We start from the raw sequence: 21,795 nt of genomic DNA on the forward strand, positions 1-21,795 counted from the left end.
TCCTCCCCCAGCAGAAGCTCACCTATATGGCCTTGGCAGAGGGCTGCCACTTTGGGATTAGAAAATCCTAGCCATTTGGGACCTTTGCTTGGTCCCACTGTTTTTACAATGAGAGGAGCAACACCCCACATCGCATACCTCCAGGGGGTACCATTCATGTTGTCAGGTATGTAGAGGCCACCTTGCATCAGAGGGACAGTCATTGAAAAGCAATTTATTGGTTACCAAATCCACGTTAGGACATTAACAGAAATAAAAGTTTGTCAGTTCACTTCCCATCTGACTATCCGATGAATCCTTCTTTTCATTTGTCCTGGATATTTTACACTCCTTCTCATTGTGGACATCAATGCCACATAGCCATAGTGCAGGGAGTCTTTAATTTTGTATCCTGTACTTGTTTCCCTTTCAAGGCTACAGCATAAGCTTTTCTGTGCGGATGCAATCCTTGTCATTGTTGATGGCTTAATTATTGCATCAAGTGGATGAGATTAATTATTTGACCACTCAACAAGTAGCTTGTTTCTAGTGTTTCACTGTTGTGAAGAATGGGCAGAAGGCAAAGGGAGCTCTAATTTGTTCATTTTGACCTGTGTGTTAGTCATTATACCAGATAATTGTCTCATTTATTTCTCTTAACAATTTTTTATGGAACTGAAACTCAGACTGGTTAAGCAACCTAAAAATATGAGCTGTTTATTGAACTCCTACTGTGTGTTAGACCCTTTGCTAAGAACTATTTCACATAATATGTCATATCTAATTACTCCCTTTAAGCTACATATTACATTTCCATGCTTCAGGGGATGTTATCAATTTCGGGGGATGTTGAAATTCCATGTCCAAAGTGGCACATCAAAACTTGGAGAAGACAAATTTGAACCCAGGTTTGTCTGACTCTAAAACTCATGGTCAGTATAATGTCAGCTCCATGAGGATGATTTTTTTTTTTCTGCTGCTGTTTTTGTTCTCTGCTGTGTTCCCAGCATATAGCTGGCATGCTGGCACATAGTTGGTACTTAATAAATGCTTGTTTAATGAATGACTGAGTAACATTAACACTGTGTCAGCAGCCGGAAGTCAGGTTTCTTTAGCTCTCAAGTCTTTGTTTTCTCCACTTATATCACTGGCTCAGGTACAGATGAGTAGAAGATAAATTTGCATATGTATACACACACACACACACACACACACACATATATACACACACACACGTATGTACACACATATCTATATATGTGTATGTATGTCTATGTGAATAAATATATGTATGTATGTCTATATGAATAAATGTGTATTTATATTTATGAATTTGTGTGTGTGATCTTTTGTTTTTTTCTTTTGGCTTATTTTGTTAGGATACATTCTGAAAAATCCTATTACTGGAGCAAAGTGTAGAAACATTTCATACATTCTGAAAAATATATTTTAAAAAGTGTCTTGTTACTAGATATGCAAAAATCACCCAGTTGCTGCTTTGCCAGCACTGTTTAAAAATATATTCTTTAGGCTGAATGATAAGAAAACAAGACTTACATATGCTGCCTACAAGAGACTCACTTCAGATAGAAAGATACACACAGACTGAAAGTAAAGGGACGGGAAAAGATTGTTTATGAAAATGGAAACAACAACAAAAAAAGCTGGGGTAGTAATACTTACACCAAACAAAACAGACTTTAAAACAAAGGCTACAGCAAGAGACAAAGAATCACCCAGTAATCCTAATTCTGGGTATTTATCTGGAGAAACCCAAAATGCTACTTCGAGGGGATACGTGCATCCACATGTTCATTGCAGCATTGTTTACAATGGCCAAGATGTGGAGGCAGCCTGGGTGTCTGTTGATGGATGAATGGATAAGAGTAGGAGGTCATACATATATACAATGGAATATTGCTCGGCCACAGATGGGAATGGGTTCTTGCCATCTGTGGTGGCATGGATGGACTGGGAGGGTATTGTGCTGAGTGGAATATGTCAGACAGCAATGTGATTTCACTTATAGGTGGAATCTAAACCACAAAGGAAACAAAACAAACAAACTCATAGATACAGAGAATATTTTGATGGTTGGCAGATGGGAGGGGGGTTGGGGGTGTGGGTGAAAAAGGGGGAAGGATTAAGAAGTACAAATTGGTTGTTACACAGTAATCATGGGGATAGAATGTACAGCATAGGGAACATAGTCAATAATATTGTACGGTTTCAGATGGTTGCTGAGCTTATCATGGTGATCACTTCTTTAGGTACATAAATGTTGAATATCTATGGTGTACACCTGAAACTAATACAATAATGTAGTTAGTTATCTATATTTTAATTAAAAGTCTTTAAAAAAGGAATAAATGATTAAAAACCCCATTCTTTACTAGTGTTATATAAGCGTGCATTGCTACCTCAATATTTTAATTTGTTTCTATTTCATTATTCACTTACGTTACCTCTATAGCAAAATATCGCGTTTGTTTTGAAGCTCGGTGCTGCTAACTCCTAAACATGGATGTTTCTCAGGTCCCAGACAAGTAGTGTTCCTGCAGCACGGCCTGCTGGCAGATTCCAGTAACTGGGTCACAAACCTGCCCAACAGCAGCCTGGGCTTCATTCTGGCAGATGCTGGTTTCGACGTGTGGATGGGGAACAGCAGGGGAAACACCTGGTCTCGGAAACACAAGACGCTTTCTGTTTCTCAGGATGAATTCTGGGCCTTCAGGTATATTTGAATTGATTATGACAGGGGTCTATTTTCTTAGTACCCTTAACGCAGACACATGGCAAGGCAAATAGATGGATAACTCACGATCATGTGAAAGGGGAAACTGATAAATCATGAAAGGTTTTAAACCTTTTTAGGGATTTAATAAATAGCAGTAAGGTAAATTATAAGTAAATGATTGCATTTAAGAATTAGATTCAATTAGGAATTTTTGGTTATTTTGGCATTCCTGGTGGTGTGGGATGCTGTGTAAATTGTGTCCCATAACCTTTCTTCCTCCATAACCACACATTTTAAATGTTCATTATTCTATATCCAGAAATTTTACTCTTATTTCTGGCTCTGCTAATTAATACCTATGTGACCTAATTAATACTGAGACACAAAGGGCTACACGTGTTGCAGTTTTCTTTATGTAAAATGGGGATAATAAATACCTATCTTAAAAGATTATTGGGGGATTAAAGGAGAGGATACAGGGAAAGAACGTGGCACATCATAAGTGGTGGTAACAACTAGCTTATCCATCTCCTGATGACAGACACACACATGCACATGGCTCCAGGGCCTCTGTCTTGGTACCAGGTATAGAGAAGACCTGGCTATGGATCCTCCAGACTTGATTCCCATTTGTAAAACCAGACCCTATCTAAGCACATGAAACACAAGAATGAGAGCTTTTTACCAATGACATGTACAAGAATATATTGATTTTATTGGCATATTATTTGTAATAGTGAAAAATTGGAAACTACCAAATGCCCATCAGCAATGAATGGACAAATTAAGTGTGTTTATAGTTACACAACCAACAGCCTATAACTATGTGTGACACTTTGGATATAGCCCAATACAGAATACATACTGTTTGATCCCATTTATAGACAAGTTCAAACATGGGAAAAGCTAATTTATGGTGTAAAAATCAGGATAATGATTACTATTGGGAGGCAGGATTGGAAGGGAGCCCAGGGGGCTTCTGCAGTCCCGGAAATATTCTGTTTCCTGTGCTTAGTCCTTGTTTACCCAGCTGTGTTCAGTTTTTGATTAGTCATCAAACCACACATTTATTATTTGTGTGCTGTTGCATTTGTATGCAATGTCTTAGTGAACGAGTTCCATTTTTTGATTACAGTTTTGATGAGATGGCAAATTATGACCTCCCAGCTTCAATTAACTTCATTCTGAATAAAACTGGCCAACAACAGGTATACTATGTGGGACATTCTCAAGGCACTACGATAGGTACGTATGTAATGAAGATTGAAAGTGGATATAATGTGTTATTACCAAGTTTGCATTTGCTCTGAAAAGTGAAATATATTTAAAGAAAATGTTATCTCAAATAGATTTTATTTTTTATTTTTTTAATGCCAAGCAGAAATAATGATTAGAGCAAGGGCGAGGAATTTTGGTAATATTTCATCTTCTCTGGAAATTCAGACTCTAATATAAATGGATAAACATGTTGTGTGTTGCTCTTGAATTTCAAGGAATTAATGTAAGCCACAGCCTCTTACGTATTTTTCTAGTTAAGCAATATGGGGATGTGAGAGGGTTTTATAAATGCAGAGATTTTAAAAAAGCAAACAAGAAAGTGCACTGCTTTTAAAGTTAAGTAGAATAAAACTACTAAGATGCCATGTATAAATAGTTTCTAAAAGTCATATGTATTTTTTTATTTATGCTGACTGTAAAAGTAATGTGTGTTCATTGTAAACAAAAATAGGAAATTTAGAAAAGTTTAAAGAAAACAAAAATTGCCCATAATTCTAGCAAACGAGAGTTCCTTTGATTAGGGACTGGGAACCTGTTCCATAATTTATATAATTCCCCTTTTTAGTGTTTACTGGGACTAATGTCTTTGTGCTCATATCATGCAATCTCCTTAGAATAAATACATTCCTAGAAGAATTTCTATATGAAATATGAGAAAGCTTTTAACTGTCTTGATAAATATGGTTAAATTGCCTCACCCTCACTACCACCAGTCTTTGCCAGTTTGAGAGGCCACAAACAAAAAGTAACATTTGCCTTTTTTATTCACTGAATTAAGCATTTTTCTTCATTTATATTCCTACTTCCATAATTTGTCTACTTAATGTCCTCTGCCACACTTTCTGAAGTGACATTCTGGGGCCAAGTTTAAGGCTAGAAGTGACCTGAGAGGAAGATAAGAGTTAGTTTAATGCTAAGGCACTCTAAATCCCTTTTGAGTCGGTGGTGATGATTTGGATGCTTCTGTAAATTGTTCTTAGGGGTGGGGAGAGGGACTCAGGGGGATGGGGCTGGTGAGGCTGAGCTGTTAGGAATACAGTCTCTCCTTAGCTCGATTTATATTAGTAGCAACTTAGGTTTCTTCCAGTGCATATCTAGGTTGAAAATTGAAACAAGCACTTAACAAATACTTGATTTACTAGTTTAATTAAACTCAGGATATCCTCACCTAGAAGCTCAGAGGACCCCATTGCAAGTGTTTGCTTGCATGTTTCTCAGGTTGCCACTAGAGGGCGTCACGCATCACCCCCTTGCCTTCTCAGAGAAAGTCCCAGAAGATCGAATTCCTGTTATCTACCTTCCTTTTGTTCCCACAGGTTTTATAGCGTTTTCACGGATCCCGGAGCTGGCCAAAAAGATTAAAATGTTTTTTGCCCTGGCTCCTGTGGCTTCAATCACGTTCGCTACTAGCCCTATAACTAAACTAGGACGATTACCTGATCTTCTCATTAAGGTACTTGAACAGCTCCCTGCCCTCAATTTCTTTTTCAAATCTGAAGAATCGGCCACTAGAGGGAGAGTCTGTTCTTGCCTCCTCTATGTCTTGCTATCAATGGAAAGTGGGATCTCTTCTTTCCATGATTCCCCCATCTTTGCCCGTTCTTCCAGATAGTGGGAAGTCAGGGAAGGAGTATCATTCACTCTACATCTGAGCTCCATGTTCTCACGGTTAACATATCAGTGCAAACCTCCACCCGCCATACAAAGGGAGCACAGGAAAGTCTGGGAGAGAATAACGTAAACCATCTTGGAGTTGCCTTTTATTCTACGCAGTGAACTGCTACATACAGTGTTTCCCCGAAAATAAGACCTAACTGGAAAATAAGCCCTAGCATGATTTTTCAGGATGACATCCTCTCAACATAAGCCCTAATGTGTCTTTTGGAGCAAAAATTAATATAAGACCGGGTCTTATTTTCGGGGAAACGCGGTAGGAGTAGTCAGGAGATGGGAGACAGGAAATGAACCGTTCCCCTGATCACACTGAAGTTGATCTAAAGACACTATTATGGGATTTTATTATATGGCCTGTATCACACAAGCCAATAACTTCATTGGGGCCAGCCCTGAAGCTATGTGACCCCCACACTCTGTTCAATGAGGAAGCAGTTTGTATGAGGAGTTGAGAGCCAGCTGAAGCCATGTGGTCCAGTATGCATGCACTATGTTTTATATATGATATGTTTATATGTACAAACACGAGATCCCATACAGAAATATATACTTAAAATCAGGTATAACATATCTACTGGCCATTTAAGAGAGTTTTACAAGAAATACAGACTGTATTTTGATCTCATATCTGACTCACATAAGATGGGTTCTCTGCATAGGTGACCAGACTGCAGATAAGATGTGACCCCCTCAAACCAAATTAATTTTTAATGTCTTGGGTAATAGAAGCATCAATTTTTATTATACACAACTTAGTGGTTACAAATAAAGTCCCCTTAACTACCAGGGCTTCTCTTAGTGCCTTCCTCAGAATTAAGCACAGTGCTCAGTGGGGATCTTTTCTTATAGACCTTGTGTGAGAATTTCTGGGGAGAAATGTTTTGTTTTAATGTAGGCAGCGTCCAACTATGTGTATTGTTCTGCAGATTGCATTTTTCACTCTTGGAGAACTATCAAGTTAATACATAGAACTCTATCACATTCTTTTTAACTGCTGCATTGTAAGTTTTCCACTATAAGGAGCCACCTTATGTAGGAACTTATTTAACCAGAAACCTATGGTAGATATTTAGGCTGTTGCCAATTTGCTGTTGCTGCATTCTTGCCCCTCCCCCTCTACCCCCCCCCCCCGGTTTTTATTTATTTATTTATTTATTATGGAAAACTGAAATTGCTGTGTCATGGGAATGTTTTCAGTTTCATTTAATCCCTGCAGATTGTAATTTGGTAGCTTTGTAAAGATGCAACTCCTGCTCCCCACCTTGGAGATGGTGTTTTGTTAAATCTGGACTGGGGCCCAGGATCTGTGGTTTTACCAACCACCCTACGTAATTCTAATGTAGACTAAACAGACTGGTATTTGCGAATCACTTTCCTAGACAACGGTATTTCATAATATCTTGGAAGAATGACAAAGTGAAAGAGTGAGTGTCCACAATATCTTTAAATTAGGTATGGAAAGCATATATTGCTTCCATGAAAGCTGAGTATCCTAATATCCTAACTCTTTCTCAGAATACAAAGGTGTAAATTATAAGACATCAAAGTTGATCTGAGGAGGGCCTGTGAATGTGTAAGGTGAATTTTCTTTTTCTGTAATACTGTCCTGCTTTGACATAATTTTCAGTGGAGTTTGCCACAGTAGTGTTTGGGTAACAAAGTATTCTGAAGTGTAAGATCAATTCCACGTCCTTCGTCAGTCAAAAGGAAGGCTTGGCTTATTGTGATTTAAGTCAGTAATGCATCATACTATTACCTTATTTTTGGTAGATAACCTCAAAAAAATATGCATTTACCACATGTAACCATTACGTAGACTCAAAGCCAGCAGTTTTAGAAACGGATGCCTTTTCATGTTGTGTAACCTTCTCTGCATCTGACATTTACTTCCTGGTTCTCCCCAGCTAATCTTAGCGTGATTAGTATGGAGAAGAGAACATTCAAGGAGACCTGATATCTGGCTTTAGATATTGATTGGTTGTCTTGTAGAAGACAGATCCCAGGCGGTGTGTATGTGGACCGAATTGGCTTGAAGCAATGTTGAATACAGCCCATGAAATGTTTTAAAGTTAACTTAGTTGTACCTTTTAAAAAGCAGGCTGTTTAACATTGACATCTTGATAATTGATTATTTTGGGGGGAAAGAAAAGGAAGCTGTGTACCACAAAGCAGTTGCACATGTTAGGCTGAGCATAAGCTTTCCAGTTCACCAGTTCTCGTCACTCCCTACTCAGCACCCTGGGCAGGCTGGCATTTTCCATTTGCTGTTTTGGTCACTTGTTTTACATGCCTGACTGTATTAGTTTGTTAGGACTGTGAAGAAGAATCGGTTCTATGCCTCTCCCTTAGCTTCTGGTGGTTTGCTGGGCCTTCTTTGACTTGTAGAAGCATCACCCCAATTCCTGCCTTCATCTTCACATGGTATTCTCCCTGTGGGTCCAAATCTCCCTGTGTTCAAATTTCCCCTTTCTATAAGATCACTACTCATACTGCATTAGGGCACACCCTAAGAACCTCATCTTAATCGGATTATCTCTGAAAAGACCCTGTCTCCAAGTAAGGGCACATGCTGAGATACTGGGGATTACAACTTCAATGTATCTTTTTGGGGTGGGGGTGGGGGGAGGCACAGTTCAATCCATAAAACTGTCTTTGTAGATGTTTGAGTTTTTCATTCCTGCTTGTCCTCCCACAGGGTAGGCATCAGCAAAAGTGTAAATTGTAAGGAGACAAATTTGGGTTTAATATAAGGAAGGTCTTTTTCCTATTTCCTGTTGTGCAAGTCTGTGGAGATCTACCTTGAGGGTACAGTGATTGCCCCCGAAATATTTGAGCACAGGTTCAGTAGCCGTTACGGCTAATGTAGTCCAGGAGTCGGCAGACATTTTCCGTAAAGGTCCACATAGTACATATTTTTGGCTTTGTGGGCCATAACGGTCTCTGTGGCGATTACTCAACTCTGCCACCTTCGTGTGCAAACAGCCAGAGACAGTGTGTAAAGAAATGAGTGTGACTGTGTTCCAATAAACTTTATATATAAAAACAGGCAGTGCCAGCAGAGGAGGAATGGGGAGTTATTGTTTAAGGGGGTCAGAGAGTTTCAGTTTGAGATGTTGAGAGAGTTCTGGAGATGGATCGTAGTAATGGGTGCACAGCAGTGTGAATGTACTGAATGCCACTGAACCGAACACTTAAACATGGTTAAAATGGTAAATTTTGTTTTATGTGTGTTCCACTACAACAATAATAATTTAAAAAAAGGATTAAAAAAATACAGTAGGCATTGGGCAGGATTTGGCCCCCTGGCCAATAGAATGGGTTGGCTATGCCCTAGGCAGACACATTGCTGGTCAAGAAGTGTAGTATCTTTCTCAGAAGTCACTACCAATCCATCAGTCAGGTGAACCTCTTTGGGGATGGCCCTGGGATGAGTGATTGTGAAGACCATTTCCCACAGTAAAAGTCTGCTGTAAATGTGATTTTCTGCCTCCTTTTCTTCACTTGAAACTTTAAATACACACCTATAGCATCTGCTTTTGCCTTAGTAAACATACTGCGTAGGTGTCCTAGTTTGAACACCCACTGGTTGCCATTTCTCTCCTGAGGCCATCCGTGGAGACATGTGGCACTGGTCTCTGCTTCTGAGGTGGGTCGTGGAGGCCCGTGTACCAGAATGAAATGCTGAGATATTCTTGGGCTTCTTTTTATTTTGTAGGACGTATTTGGGGTCAAACAATTTCTACCGCAGAATGCAGTTTTGAAGTGGCTGAGTATGCATGTTTGCAATCATGTCATTCTGAAGGAGCTTTGTGGAAATGTCTTCTTTGTTCTCTGTGGATTTAATGAGAGAAATTTAAATATGGTATGTATGTTTATAATAAGACATGCTTTAAGCTTTCACTGCTTGTGTTTTACCTGTGAATGTGCTCCTTTGTGTTGGAGGATGTGGGTGAGGTAGGAAGAAATCATTAGAGCTCTCATGGAAGAGGCACCAGAATCAACTTCTGCAAGTGGCTGGAATACCGTCTGCTGCTGTCCTCAGGCCAGGCATTGTCATTGCCGTGTTGCATCTATACGGAAACTACTGAATGAGGAGATCAGTCATAACTTAAGTCTTGACATTTATATTTATTCTAGTGATTTGTTTCTTTAAAAAAATTATTATAAACGTGTTTAAATTTGGAATATTCATTTACACATACACACACATGTATGTGTGTATGCACATTTATGTATTTATTTTATAAAATGTAAGCCCTTGGTCAGCCATATGCTGGCATTTCTAAATATATTTGTAGTTTGTAATGTTGCATTTTGAGAACAGGTTTTAGAATTCTGGAATGAATGCTCTAGGGAATTTTTTTTAAGTGATGTTAATTTTTCTTTCTGGCGATAAAAGTGAGGTATTCTTGTTACATACATATGTACCTATATACAATTTTGGAAATCCAGAAAAGTATGAAGAAGAAAATAAAAATGAGCAGTAATCTCAACTCATACAGTCCCATGGTTAGTTATCATGTTGCTGTATGTCCTTCTTTCATATGTACGCTGTGTGTGGTGTGTTTGTGGTTGTACATGTTTTTCTAGGACATATATGTAGCTAAAGAGTTTTTTTTTCCTGCCCTTAATCTCATATATTTTAGTTTGTGTCTCTGTAGTTTTTAAATGCTTTGAAGGGAAAATTTTGTTTATTATCAATGCTTCCTTAACACTGTTTTTATTCTTTTTTTCAACATGTTCATTTTGCAGTCTAGAGTGCCTGTGTATATAACACACTCTCCTGCTGGAACTTCTGTACAGAATATGATACACTGGAGACAGGTAGGCATTCCAAGAGTGCATTGGGGGTTGTGAAAATCAGCGTTAGAAAGATCTGTGCATCCCACGAAGCACCTCTCTGTGAGCCCTGCTTACAAGTCCTTCCCCAGAGCTGCTGTGTTCCGGTCATTGTGTGTGTGTTGCTTTTGTTATCCTCCCTGGGAAAAACTACTATGTATGCGTTCACCAAACAGCTATTGGGATTGAATTTTCTTTCTTTCCCTTTCTCTCCCCTCTGTCAGTTTTTCATTGAGTCCTAGATTTATTTTGTTTTTGTGTTGCTTTATACAGCAAAATTTTAGAGCAGCTTTGGAGAAAGAAGCTGCTCTTTCAATATTAACTCTGGAACTGAACAAAATATGCCTGAACTATCAGTGGATAAATCAGAGCTAAACCAATCATGGGTGTAAATGGGAGCCACAAACTTTTAAAGTAGAATTTGATTGTTTTATCACATATCACAAAAGTAATACGTGTTTGTTTATTCTAAAAGATTTAGAAATTACACATGGGCAAAATATAGTAAAAATTCTCTTAAGATTTAAAAATAAAAGAATTCTATAATCCCACACAGAGATAGAAAACGTGTATCCAGAGATATGAACTGTCTCTGCATTCTACTCTATACCTCTTCTTGCTTATCAGTTCAGAAAGAAGTCGTTAAACATACAGATAGAAATAATAGTTGTAGAAATAGATTTATTTTCTTTTACTTACTGTTTTATAACTTGCTTTCCATTTACCCTAAAAATATGTAAGGAACTTATTTATACCTCAGGACCTACTTATGTACAATTTTCCCCCTTAACTTCTTTTTTAAATATGAACTAACTACTATTTAAGCTCCAAACCAAAATTCTATGGATGTCTTAGATAGCAATTTCCAAACATTGGGCAGTCACTGCCTGTATCAGAATCACATGAGTTGCCTTTAAACGTATACCTTTTAATAAAATATTGTTTAAGAAAAGTAAGGGGTGTGGGTTCATGGTAGCGATGCTTGATTGGCTACAATCCAGGCTTTTGAAAACAAAGACTCCTGTGTCCCAATGCTAGAGAATTTAATTCATTTAGACTGGAGAATTTTTTATTTTTTAAACAGCTTTAGTGAGGTATAAGTGATGTACAGTATTTAAAGTGTACACTTTACTATGTTTTTTTTTTTTTAAAGATTTTATTGGGGAAGGGGAACAGGACTTTATTGGGGAACAGTGTATATTTCCAGGGCTTTTTCCAAGTCAAGTTGTTGTCCTTTCAATCTTAGTTGTGGAGGGCGCAGCTCAGCTCCATGTCCAGTTGCCATTGTTAGTTGCAGGAGTTGAGCCCACCATCCCTTGCGGGAGTCAAGGAATCCAACCGGCAACCTTGTGGTTGAGCACCCACTGACCCATGTGGGAATTGAACTGGCAGCCTTTGGCATTAGGAGCACGAAACTCCAACTGCCTGAGCCACTGGGTGGCCCCAATTTAGTGTGTTTTGACACAGGTTTATGCACATGAAACTATCACCATAATCAAGACGATAAACATATCATCCCCAAAAGTTTTCTTATATCCCCTTTTAACACCCTCCTCTTCACCCTCTCCCTCTCCCTACCCCAGCAACGACTGATCTGCTTTCTGTCGCTATAGGTAGTTTGCCTTTTCTAGAGCTTCTGTAAATGTAATCATACAGTGTATATTGTTTTTGTGTGGCTTGTCTCAGCATAATTACTTTGAGATTTATCCGTGTTATATGCATTAAGTAGTTCATTCCTTTGTTGCTGAGTGGTAAGAATTTGTATTTTTAAGAAATTCTGCCCAGTGGATTCTTTCTGCCCAACCAGATTTGGGAACCACCAACCTGGGACATCACTGATGCTTTAGTATCCTTCCTCAGTTGTCTCAGGAGCCCTGTCTGTTGGGAGTGCTGGCATTCACCTGTCCCTGGGCTCATCAGTAAGGAACCAGGCAGGACCAGGTCTGAGGCTTTCAGCCCTTTGTAGTGACTGTAAGGCCCAATGTTAAGTTTCAGCACCTCATTGCCAGGGTTTTCTATGGCTTAGATGAGGAGCATCTGGAATATGGGTAGTTTATGACATGCTGAAGAGCACACATTCACCTCTAAGGAATGTCCTGAAAGCTTCAGAAGTCCTTCAAGTTCACAAATGTTCATTCAGGTCCCTGCTTTTCTCGTAGCCACAGTTCTGTTTATGGTCACTTGTCTTCTTCGTATGCCTTGTCACCAAAATGCCCCTACATTTTTGAGCATTTTTTACCTTCTTACCTAATGTACACTTTTTTACCCCCAAAAGGCCCAGTTTCTGTCACCTCAGGAGTTAGTGCACTTTTGCGTGGAGGATGACCGAGCTGAGTTGAAGGCAGATGTTGAGCTACCCACCATCTTAGTGACCATTGGAACCCACGTGTGATGTGCCACATGCCACCATATCTCACCTTTCAGGGGCCTTTGGGGCTGTGGCAGCCGAGGCTGTCAGACTACCCTGTGGGGTATTATGGAGCGGTGTTACTTCACCCTGCTGTGTGGCAGGCTCCACTGAGCACTGGGTTTGCAGTTGAGCTCTGGGATCAGCTGCCATCCAGGCTTCTGCGCTTGTCCCAGTTCCTTTTATCCAGCAGCTGGCTGGGGTCAAAGGCTGCAGGCTGAGGTCCAGGGCACCTCTCTTGGGCCCCATTGTGGTTTTAGCTTCTAACCATATTGGAACGTGCCTCATAAACATTTCCGTAGACAAGATTCACTTGTGGAAGGCAGTCCTGCCGTTTGCTCGTCTGCTCACTCTGTCACCCCCTTGTCAAGAAGCTAGTTGCTTTGTCGAGCTGTTTCATAGGCTTTCCTTGCTTTTCCCTCCTCTGGGTTGGCCAGGGGCTGCCACTCTGTCTGTCAAGGAAACGCTGGTGCAGGCTGCCCTGGTGCCTGCTGGGAAAGGCTTCTGCTGAAGGTGTTTGGGCCTGGGCGTGAGCAAGCGGAGGGCCACAATTCAGGTGTGAAGTTTGGGGGTTCCCTTCAAGGCCATTTTATTCATAGTACATTCAGAAGTTTACTTTTTTTTTGTTTAAATAATTAGCATTCCGTTTTTCTAACAGTTCCAAAACCTAATTCTTTATTGGGCTTTAAATTTAGTTTACAAATCTTCCTGTTCTTTTTTGTAAATCTGACAAGTTTGAGAAACCCCGAGCCAAGACTCTTGTTCCGATGTCTACCGCCCTTGTGGGCCATACTCAGAGCCCAGGTGCTCACTCCTATTTGAAGAAGTCTGGTCCTCACATATCTTTGCAGTGTGGTTCAGAAATACTTAGAGTGCTATAAAAAATCCCGGTTCTTGAGCCTACCCGTGACCTGCTGAGGATTCAAATTCCTGGAGGTGTGTCCCTGGAATCTGCGTTGTAATAAGTTTTTCATGTGATTCTGATGTTCTCAATTGTTTGAAACCTACTGCTCAGAAACCAAAAACAAATGTACATTAGGTAGGTCCTTTAAAGCATTGTAAAGACACATTCAGTATAATTTTTATTTTATATGTAATACATGTTCATTAAGAAATTAAAAAATATATGTGAGTACAAAGAAAAAAACAAATTACTCATATGCCCACTATTATTAGAATTTTGGAATTTAGGCACGCTTAAAATTTTCTTTTACCCTCTTAGGTCGTCTGACTGGGACTGACGTAAAACAGATTAACAGTAAAAAAGCATATGAATTTTATTTACATGTGCATGGGAGGTCTCACAAGAAAAAAATGAAGACCCAAAGAAGTGACTAGGCCTAAGAGCTTATATACTAGGTTGAACAAAGCGTAGCAATTGTGAAAAAGTAACTAAAATAAATATGGGAGATTAAGAAAAATAAGAGGTTTTTTTAAATAAGGTCTTTTTGTACAGATTTCTTTCAGCCACTCCTCTGTCTTTAGTGACAAGAAGGTTTCTTCCTCCTGGTGCAGGGATGGCTTCTTTCACATGGGAATTTTATCTCCTGCTTTTACAAAGAAGGGCAGTCAGAGTACCCTCCTTGCATCTGCTGTTTTTCAAGTGTCTTTAACTCAAAATAATCAGTTTGGCCAAAGCAGCATATATATATATATATATATATATATATATATATATATATATATATATATATATATATTTTTTTTTTTTTTGGTATAATTGTTTCCAGTACAAAAGTTGGATCACACTACATGCATGTATCTTCCTTTTTTATTTAATTAAACAGCATTATATTTGTTAGATACAGGCTAAGTTGCTGTATCAGAGATGCCAAAACACAGCCTCTAAATAAATAATTTTTCTTTCTCATAATACAATCCAGACATAGGTGGCCCAGAATTGTGTGTGTGTGTGTGTTTGTGGTACAGTATTCTAGGAGGTTAACAGTTCCCGCCACACTGTTGCGCTGTGTCTCTGGCATGCTGTCCTCTTTTGCCTGGTTGAAGCTGGATTGCCTCCATGTGTGTTCCAGCCCACATAAAGGAAGCACATAAGGGATATAGTTCCCACTCTGGCAGCACAAAAGCTTTAGGGATTCTATCAGTGAAAGAAAGAAGCAAGAATGGGCCCTGGGGGCAGTTACCACTCTCTGTCATAATAAAAAAATACCTTTTTAGGTCAACAGCTAAATTTTAAAATATTTGTAACTGAGGACAGATTTTCTTTGCTTGAATTATTATTGTTATTATTTTTACTATGATAGCTTTTTTGTTTTTTTAACAGTAAACCATCATGGCACAAATATTCTTGAATTAGAGATCTGTCCTTATACATTAGGCAAATTATTTTCTTAGGATACAGTTGTAGAAGTAGACTTAGTAGTCAGAGGGTAGGCCTGTCTTTAAGACTTCTGATATGTATTGTACTTTAGAAAGATTGAAACTATTGACATTTTTATTACCATTCAATACCTAAAAATAAGTTTTAAAATGTCACTTTAAATACCATCTATCCTAATATCCTAATATTATAAATATGTCCTCCTGATCTTTATCCACATAGGATTATCACATAAGTATAAACACAGAGCTTGTTCACTTTCATTTTCTTTTTCCTGTTTAATGTTATTTATAAACATTATTCATAAACTGCTTTCTCTTTCTAGTTTATTATATTTATATTTACAAAAGTTGCAAACTTGTGTATATTGATGTACTATATAATACGTGAGTTGTGATCAAAAGCTATGGTGAGTGTTTAAATTAAAAAAATATATGACAGTAAAAGACACATTGCCATTAATCCCCCCTCAAAGTACTCCCCCTCGCTGCAAACACACTTATCCCATTGTTCTTGCCATTTTCTGAAGCAGTTCTGGAAGTCCTCTTTTGTGAGTATCTTTAGTTGTGCTGTCGTGGCTGCCTTGATGTCCTGAATCAATTCAAAACATTTTCCTTTCATGGTCATTTTGACTTTGAGGGAAGAGCCAGAAGTTGCATGATGCCCAGATCCGGTGAATGAGGTGGGTGAGGATGAACTGTAATGTATTTATTTGACAGAAATTGTTGTACCAGGAGTGATGGGTGACATGGAGCGTTGTCATGATGGAGGATGAAGTAAAGACACTCACAAAAGAGAGTTCCAGAAAATGCTTCAGAAAGTGGCAAGAATAATTGAATAAGTGTGTTTGAAGCGAGGGGGAGTATTTTGAGGGGGATTAATGGCAGTGTGTCTTTTACTGTAATACATTTTTTATTTATACATTCACCACAGTTTTTGATCACACCTCATATTTAATCAAATATCTGTTACTGGACTTTAGCTTATTTTCATGTTTATTTACTATAAATAATCTTCTTCACATTTCCCTCCTTCTGAAATTCCCTTTCAAGTGGATAGTTTAAAGTCCTATGACTTTGAGCACAAATGTCAAGTGTAGAAGTTCAGTCTGAGCCCTAGGCAAGTTTTTCCTTTATATTCCATACTTACTCTGAGTACTTTATATAAATGCTGAAAGACATATGTAAGAAAGTGATAAACTGTCTGTCTACAGTGGCAGAACAGCTTGCATTGATATATTTTCACTGACAGCTAGAGCTACAGCACAGATGCACTAACAGGTGCTATAAATCCTTATTTTGTTCTGCTTGTTAATAAGATATTTAACATGTAATTTGCAAAGGCTAAAGCAGATGCTAAACATTTCTCCTGTAGAAATCCCCTCTAGTTTTCAATCCCACGCTGTCTTTTGTTACATCAAACAGTAGAATTTTATGCAATTAGTAAGAACTGAAACCTCACATAAATAAAAAGAGGTTCTGATAAAATGTCTAGGATTTTCCTATTTACCAGATGCCACCCTCTGGCCAAAGCTTGAACAGTTTCCCATTCATTTTGCATGCCAATTTTGGATTTAATTCTTGACATATTTTTTCAATTTGGGGATATAGAGGAGATATGAATTTGCATTGCTTCAAATTTTAAAAATAAGTGACTTTTTGTTAACACTTTTAAATCCTACTGTTTAAATATGCATACATTTACATTTCATATGTGATATTATTTCATGGCTCTAGTATTTCCAACTAGTTAGAATTGTGCGGTGTGCAGTACAATTGGTGATTATACTAATAACTGGTACTCAAGAAAAAGGTTAAATCAAGAAAATCATTAAAATATTAAATAATATAACTAGTCAAGTAGAGTGGATATCTAGAAAATATGGAGATTATAGATATAAGCATATATAAATATATTAATCCATATATAGCATATATAAATATGCAATAATTAAATCGATGTGTGAATATAAAATTAATGTTTGTATTTTAATATAAGTATATTAATCCATATAAATGCCAGGGGTGCCAAAAAAGTACACATTTTAAGAGATGTTATCTATGTATTAGTTTTCAAAGTTGAATTATGGTAGCAATGTACAGTATGACATTCACTGAAAAGATGGTGTTAATCAAATGAATGCCAGCGTCATTCATTGTATTACAATTTAATACAGTTTTTTTCCTTTCTTAAAATGTGTATACATTTTTTTGGCACCCTTTGTATATATTAATCTACAGTATATCATATATATATATATATATATATATATATATATATATATATATATATATATATATATATTTCCCAAGTAAGATAGTTAACTCTTTGAAAAAGTTTAAGATTTAAATTTCAGTTAAAAATGTACGCATAAAGTTTATCTAACAGGTATAGCCATTGATCTAGTATAATTCACAGCATGTGTGTACAGCTGCTTTATTGTGTCATACAATAGCTACTTTCCAATCATACAATGAGAAATTGAGTCCTTTAGTAAAGGAGAGCAAAATAATGCTGTTTATTTTAAATCACAGTTTGCAAATGAAGAGTAAATCTGGGTGTTGGTGTAAAATGGATATCTGAGGATGTGGCTAACTAGATATCTGTGGTATTATCTCAAACATCTGTGTCAGATAACTTTTTCAAAATTATCTTCTTTTTAGGCTTTTAAATTTCAAAAGTTTCAAGCCTTTGACTGGGGAAGCAGTGCCAAGAATTATTTTCATTACAACCAGGTAAAGTTTTCAGAGTCTTTATAATTAAAATAGGCCCTGAAAAGTCATCGAGGAAGCCAGCCTGAGTTATCAGGCCTCTGGCTGGGCTCAGGTGCTGTGGAAATGTTTGGGAGAGTTGACTCGACAGTGTCTCAATTCCAGAACAACCTAAGTGCTGCAGACTGGGCCTCCCCTTTCTGTCCTTTCCCTGGCTCTGTCTAACAACTGTCACCACTATCATCCGTCATACATAGAGATCGGGAACACAGATTTTAAAGTCAGGCAAGCCCACCTAGGTGTGTTACCTGGTAGCTGGAAGGCCTTGGCCAACATACATTGCCTCAGCCCTTTCTCCCTTACACAATAAATTTACCATTTCTCTAGTGCAAAGTGCTCTAAAGTATGTGGCACTTTGCCTGTGTTTTTCTTGATTCTCACAATATCCCTGTGATATAGATGGGATTATGCTTATTATTAAAGAGGAAGAAACTGAGCTTCAGAGAACTTCTGTGATTTGTGTTACACCCCAGAGAGAGGGAAAGTAGGAGAGTATGGACTCTAAAGCCCCTTCCCAACCCCTGGATTCTGCTGCTTTGCATGGCCTCCCTGGGAGGATGCCTTCCTCCCCGGGGATTAGACACTCGGCACTGTGGTAGCACAGGGTCCCAGCTCAGTAGCTGGCGGGACTAGCCTTCGTATTCTTGCACTGTGAGTTAGGTTTCATTTTGTTCTGGTAACAGTAACTTGAAAAGTCAACTGAGAACGATGTTCAAAATATCGTCTTTTAGTCTCGGATCAAATTAACTAATGTTTAATGGAGAGTGTTGATTGTGTTTTTGTAAGTTAAAACAACCACAACAGAGGTTTCTGTGGGTTTTTGTTATAGACTTACCCTCCCACTTACAATGTGAAAGACATGCTTGTGCCGACTGCTGTGTGGAGCGGGAATCAGGACTGGCTGGCGGATGTGAAGGACATCAGTATCTTACTGACCCAGATCTCCAACTTGGTGTATCACGAGGCCATTCCTGAATGGGAGCATCTTGACTTTATCTGGGGCTTGGATGCCCCTTGGCGGCTCTACAACAAAATGGTGAATCTAATGAAGAAATACCAGTGAAAGCCAAACTGGAGAAATTTACTGTCAAGGCAGTGATTGAATTGTGTTCAAATTTGTTGCCTTAATTTCTCTGAAATACTTGTTTTTCTTTCTCAGGCCTTTTGTGTTTTTATGTCTCAGAAAATTATGGCGTTGATGATGCCCAGCTATGGTTAGAAATTCACTTGCTTTTCTGTTTAATCACGGCCAAATATGAAGCTAGTGTCTCAACCATATAAGTCTTTAAAAATTCTGACTGACTTGTGAAAGGTCATAGCCATTCTGTTTATCCATACAATGTAAAATACACTATATTGCTTTCTTACCCCCACACAGGACACATTGATGTATGTGTTGCATTTTTAAACTGTGTTGTTCATTGGTAAGTAGTCTGACACTGACTTGAGGAAAGCTCGTTGGATAAGCACCCAGTTCTCCTCTCTTTGCCTTGCCAGACTCTCCAGTGGAATGGCCTTGTCTTAGGGATCCCAATGACCCTTTCTTGTGTTCTCATGCAGTCAGTGCTGAGTCAAATCCAGTGACACCCCAGCCATGCCAGTTATAAAGATTCTGTAATGAATTTTATCCAATCTATCTGCGATCATTGTTATTTAGCAAATGTTTAAATTGCTCAGATGACTTGTGGAAGTCAAAAAGAAATGCCACTCATTAAAAACAAGAACTCTATTTTAAATAGCTTGAAGACTGATATAGCCAACCATCTATATTCACGAAGTCTTGTGTGGCAGGTCATAAAGCTACTTGTTTGAGAAGAAAAGTCCCGTGGAGAAGTGATACCACTATTTTTCCTGAAATGAGTGTACTTTCGTAACCAGCTGCTGTCGCTCAGTGACCATGTGTGTGAAGCAAAAGCCGTGAGGCTGCCCGTGAACAGTGTCCTAATTCATTTTTACACAAAAGAAATATGAATGTGAATGTTTTAAGATTAAAGCTCAGGGAATCGCTATGTTTTTCAGTTTTGTATGTGTCCATATTTGTAATACTCTTGATTTGCACTCCTGTGTCAGGAAGCCCATATTCACCTGCTTTTCTCACAGCATCGTTTCCTTGCACTACTGTCAGATGGACAGAATGACAGTTGATATGTTTTTCTGATAATAGTTACTTTAGTTGCAATAATAAATGATATTTTATATTAGCTAATATGTGGAGACAGCATAATACTACTTTGTAACATTTAAAAAGTCTTATTTAAACTTTTCAGTAAAACTCAGTGAGTTTCATAGGCTGGAAGGATTGTGTGTATGTGTGTGTTCTCCTTTATTTAATAGTCACTCTCTACTTCCTTTCTCTTTTGGCAGGACTTATGCTTTTCTTTCTCATCTTACCCCCCTCATCCTTACTCCTTGTAACCCTCACTGATACTGCTGGTGTACGTTTGATCTCCCATGGAGAGCAGAGAGGGGTTTCAAACATAAGGAAGGTTGGGGGATGTTTGGAGACACTGGCTTGGACATTATCCTGCAGGCTCCACTGAGTGAGTGGTGAGTAAGCAGTGATTAACCCCATCTTCAGGGGGTGGCTGGTGTAGGCAGGATCATGGACTCAGGGACTGTCCATCCAACTCCCTCTTTGAGCAAATGAAACAATTGAAACTGGCAGAAACAAGTCATACTATAGGGCCCCCAAAACTTAGATATAGGGGTCTAAAGTGATCTCTCTCACTACTCTGTGAGACTGAAGGCAGAAGATACATCTTACTCATTTCTGCATACCCAGAATCTAACACGAATATAGTCAGTAAATATATGTGGACTGACACAATGTGTGAAAAATGATGGACTTTTTGTCATTTATCTACATGAAATTAGATGCCCAGATAACATCTGGGAGGGTGTAAGGACTGAAATGGAATCTGCTTTTTCATAGTAACCATAGGAATGAATAAAACTGTACTAAATGCAAAGGACATACATCCCCAGGAGAGTGCCACTCTCCTTGCTCGCCTTATGTCCCCCCAAAGAAAAAATACTTCTTTTTCCTTTGACCAAGGCAAACTGGTTTAGCCAACCAGGTACAAGATTCTTGGGTAGGGCCAGAGAGAAAGGGACACTGAGTGGGTATTTTTGTTTGTTGTTTTCCACCAGCAGTGGGCAAGAGCTTCGGGAAAGAATGGGTCAGTGCCAGAGGTGACTTGGTTTCTCTTGCTTTGGTTGCTACCATGGAGGCCCCTGTAGATGCCCTTGAGAACTTGTGATTAAAGCTCCCACACAGCAGACCATGGGAACGATCAGGGGCTTCATTCTGTAGAGTCCGTCTTATATTGGAGTGTTTCTCTTTCACCTTTCCAAACTTTTCTCTGGGAATATTTCTTCAGCATGTGGGCCAGTCTAGAGGTAGAGACGTTGCATTGCTGTTCTTGCTAACGTTGGGTTACATTGTACGCTTGCCTTTGTTGGTGGCCTCTTGCTCCTGACATAGCTGCATAGGCTCTTTATATCATTTTTTATATCTTCATAACCTGGTCTGCATTATTGTAGGTTTGTTTCACTGTTGGCTGAGAGTGCTGAACGAGGCTGGGTCTTGTACCACAAGGAGTCTTATAACAAATTTGTAGGAGTTCTGACTCTGTTTTTTTCAATTGGGTTTGCTATGTGTTCTGTTAAGCAGATTGCAAAGATTTCCACAGACCTCTAGGGCAAGGAGTAGACTAGTTAACTTTCTACCAACTTGGAACTGGAAATCTTTGCCTGTTTACAGGGGCAA

The 21,795-nt window shown here is 38.6% G+C and overlaps 1 protein-coding gene across 1 annotated transcript in view; it reads left to right on the forward strand.

Annotated features, from left to right (window-relative positions):
* Nucleotides 1-20,322, forward strand: part of LIPA (lipase A, lysosomal acid type) — a 35,391-nt gene extending 15,069 nt beyond the window's left edge. The window contains exons 4-10 of the mRNA XM_019738989.3: nt 2,515-2,713; nt 3,852-3,961; nt 5,311-5,447; nt 9,384-9,530; nt 10,421-10,492; nt 17,919-17,990; nt 18,856-20,322. Of these exons, the coding sequence (XP_019594548.2) occupies nt 2,515-2,713; nt 3,852-3,961; nt 5,311-5,447; nt 9,384-9,530; nt 10,421-10,492; nt 17,919-17,990; nt 18,856-19,089 (971 nt within the window). The 3' untranslated portion in view covers nt 19,090-20,322. The remainder of the gene's footprint in view (nt 1-2,514; nt 2,714-3,851; nt 3,962-5,310; nt 5,448-9,383; nt 9,531-10,420; nt 10,493-17,918; nt 17,991-18,855) is intronic.
* Nucleotides 20,323-21,795: the final 1,473 nt, after the last annotated feature.

Source organism: Rhinolophus sinicus, chromosome 15 (assembly GCF_057876585.1).
Source record: "Rhinolophus sinicus isolate RSI-liver-muscle chromosome 15, RSI-T2T, whole genome shotgun sequence".
In the NCBI taxonomy this organism is placed as follows: Eukaryota; Metazoa; Chordata; class Mammalia; order Chiroptera; family Rhinolophidae; genus Rhinolophus; species Rhinolophus sinicus.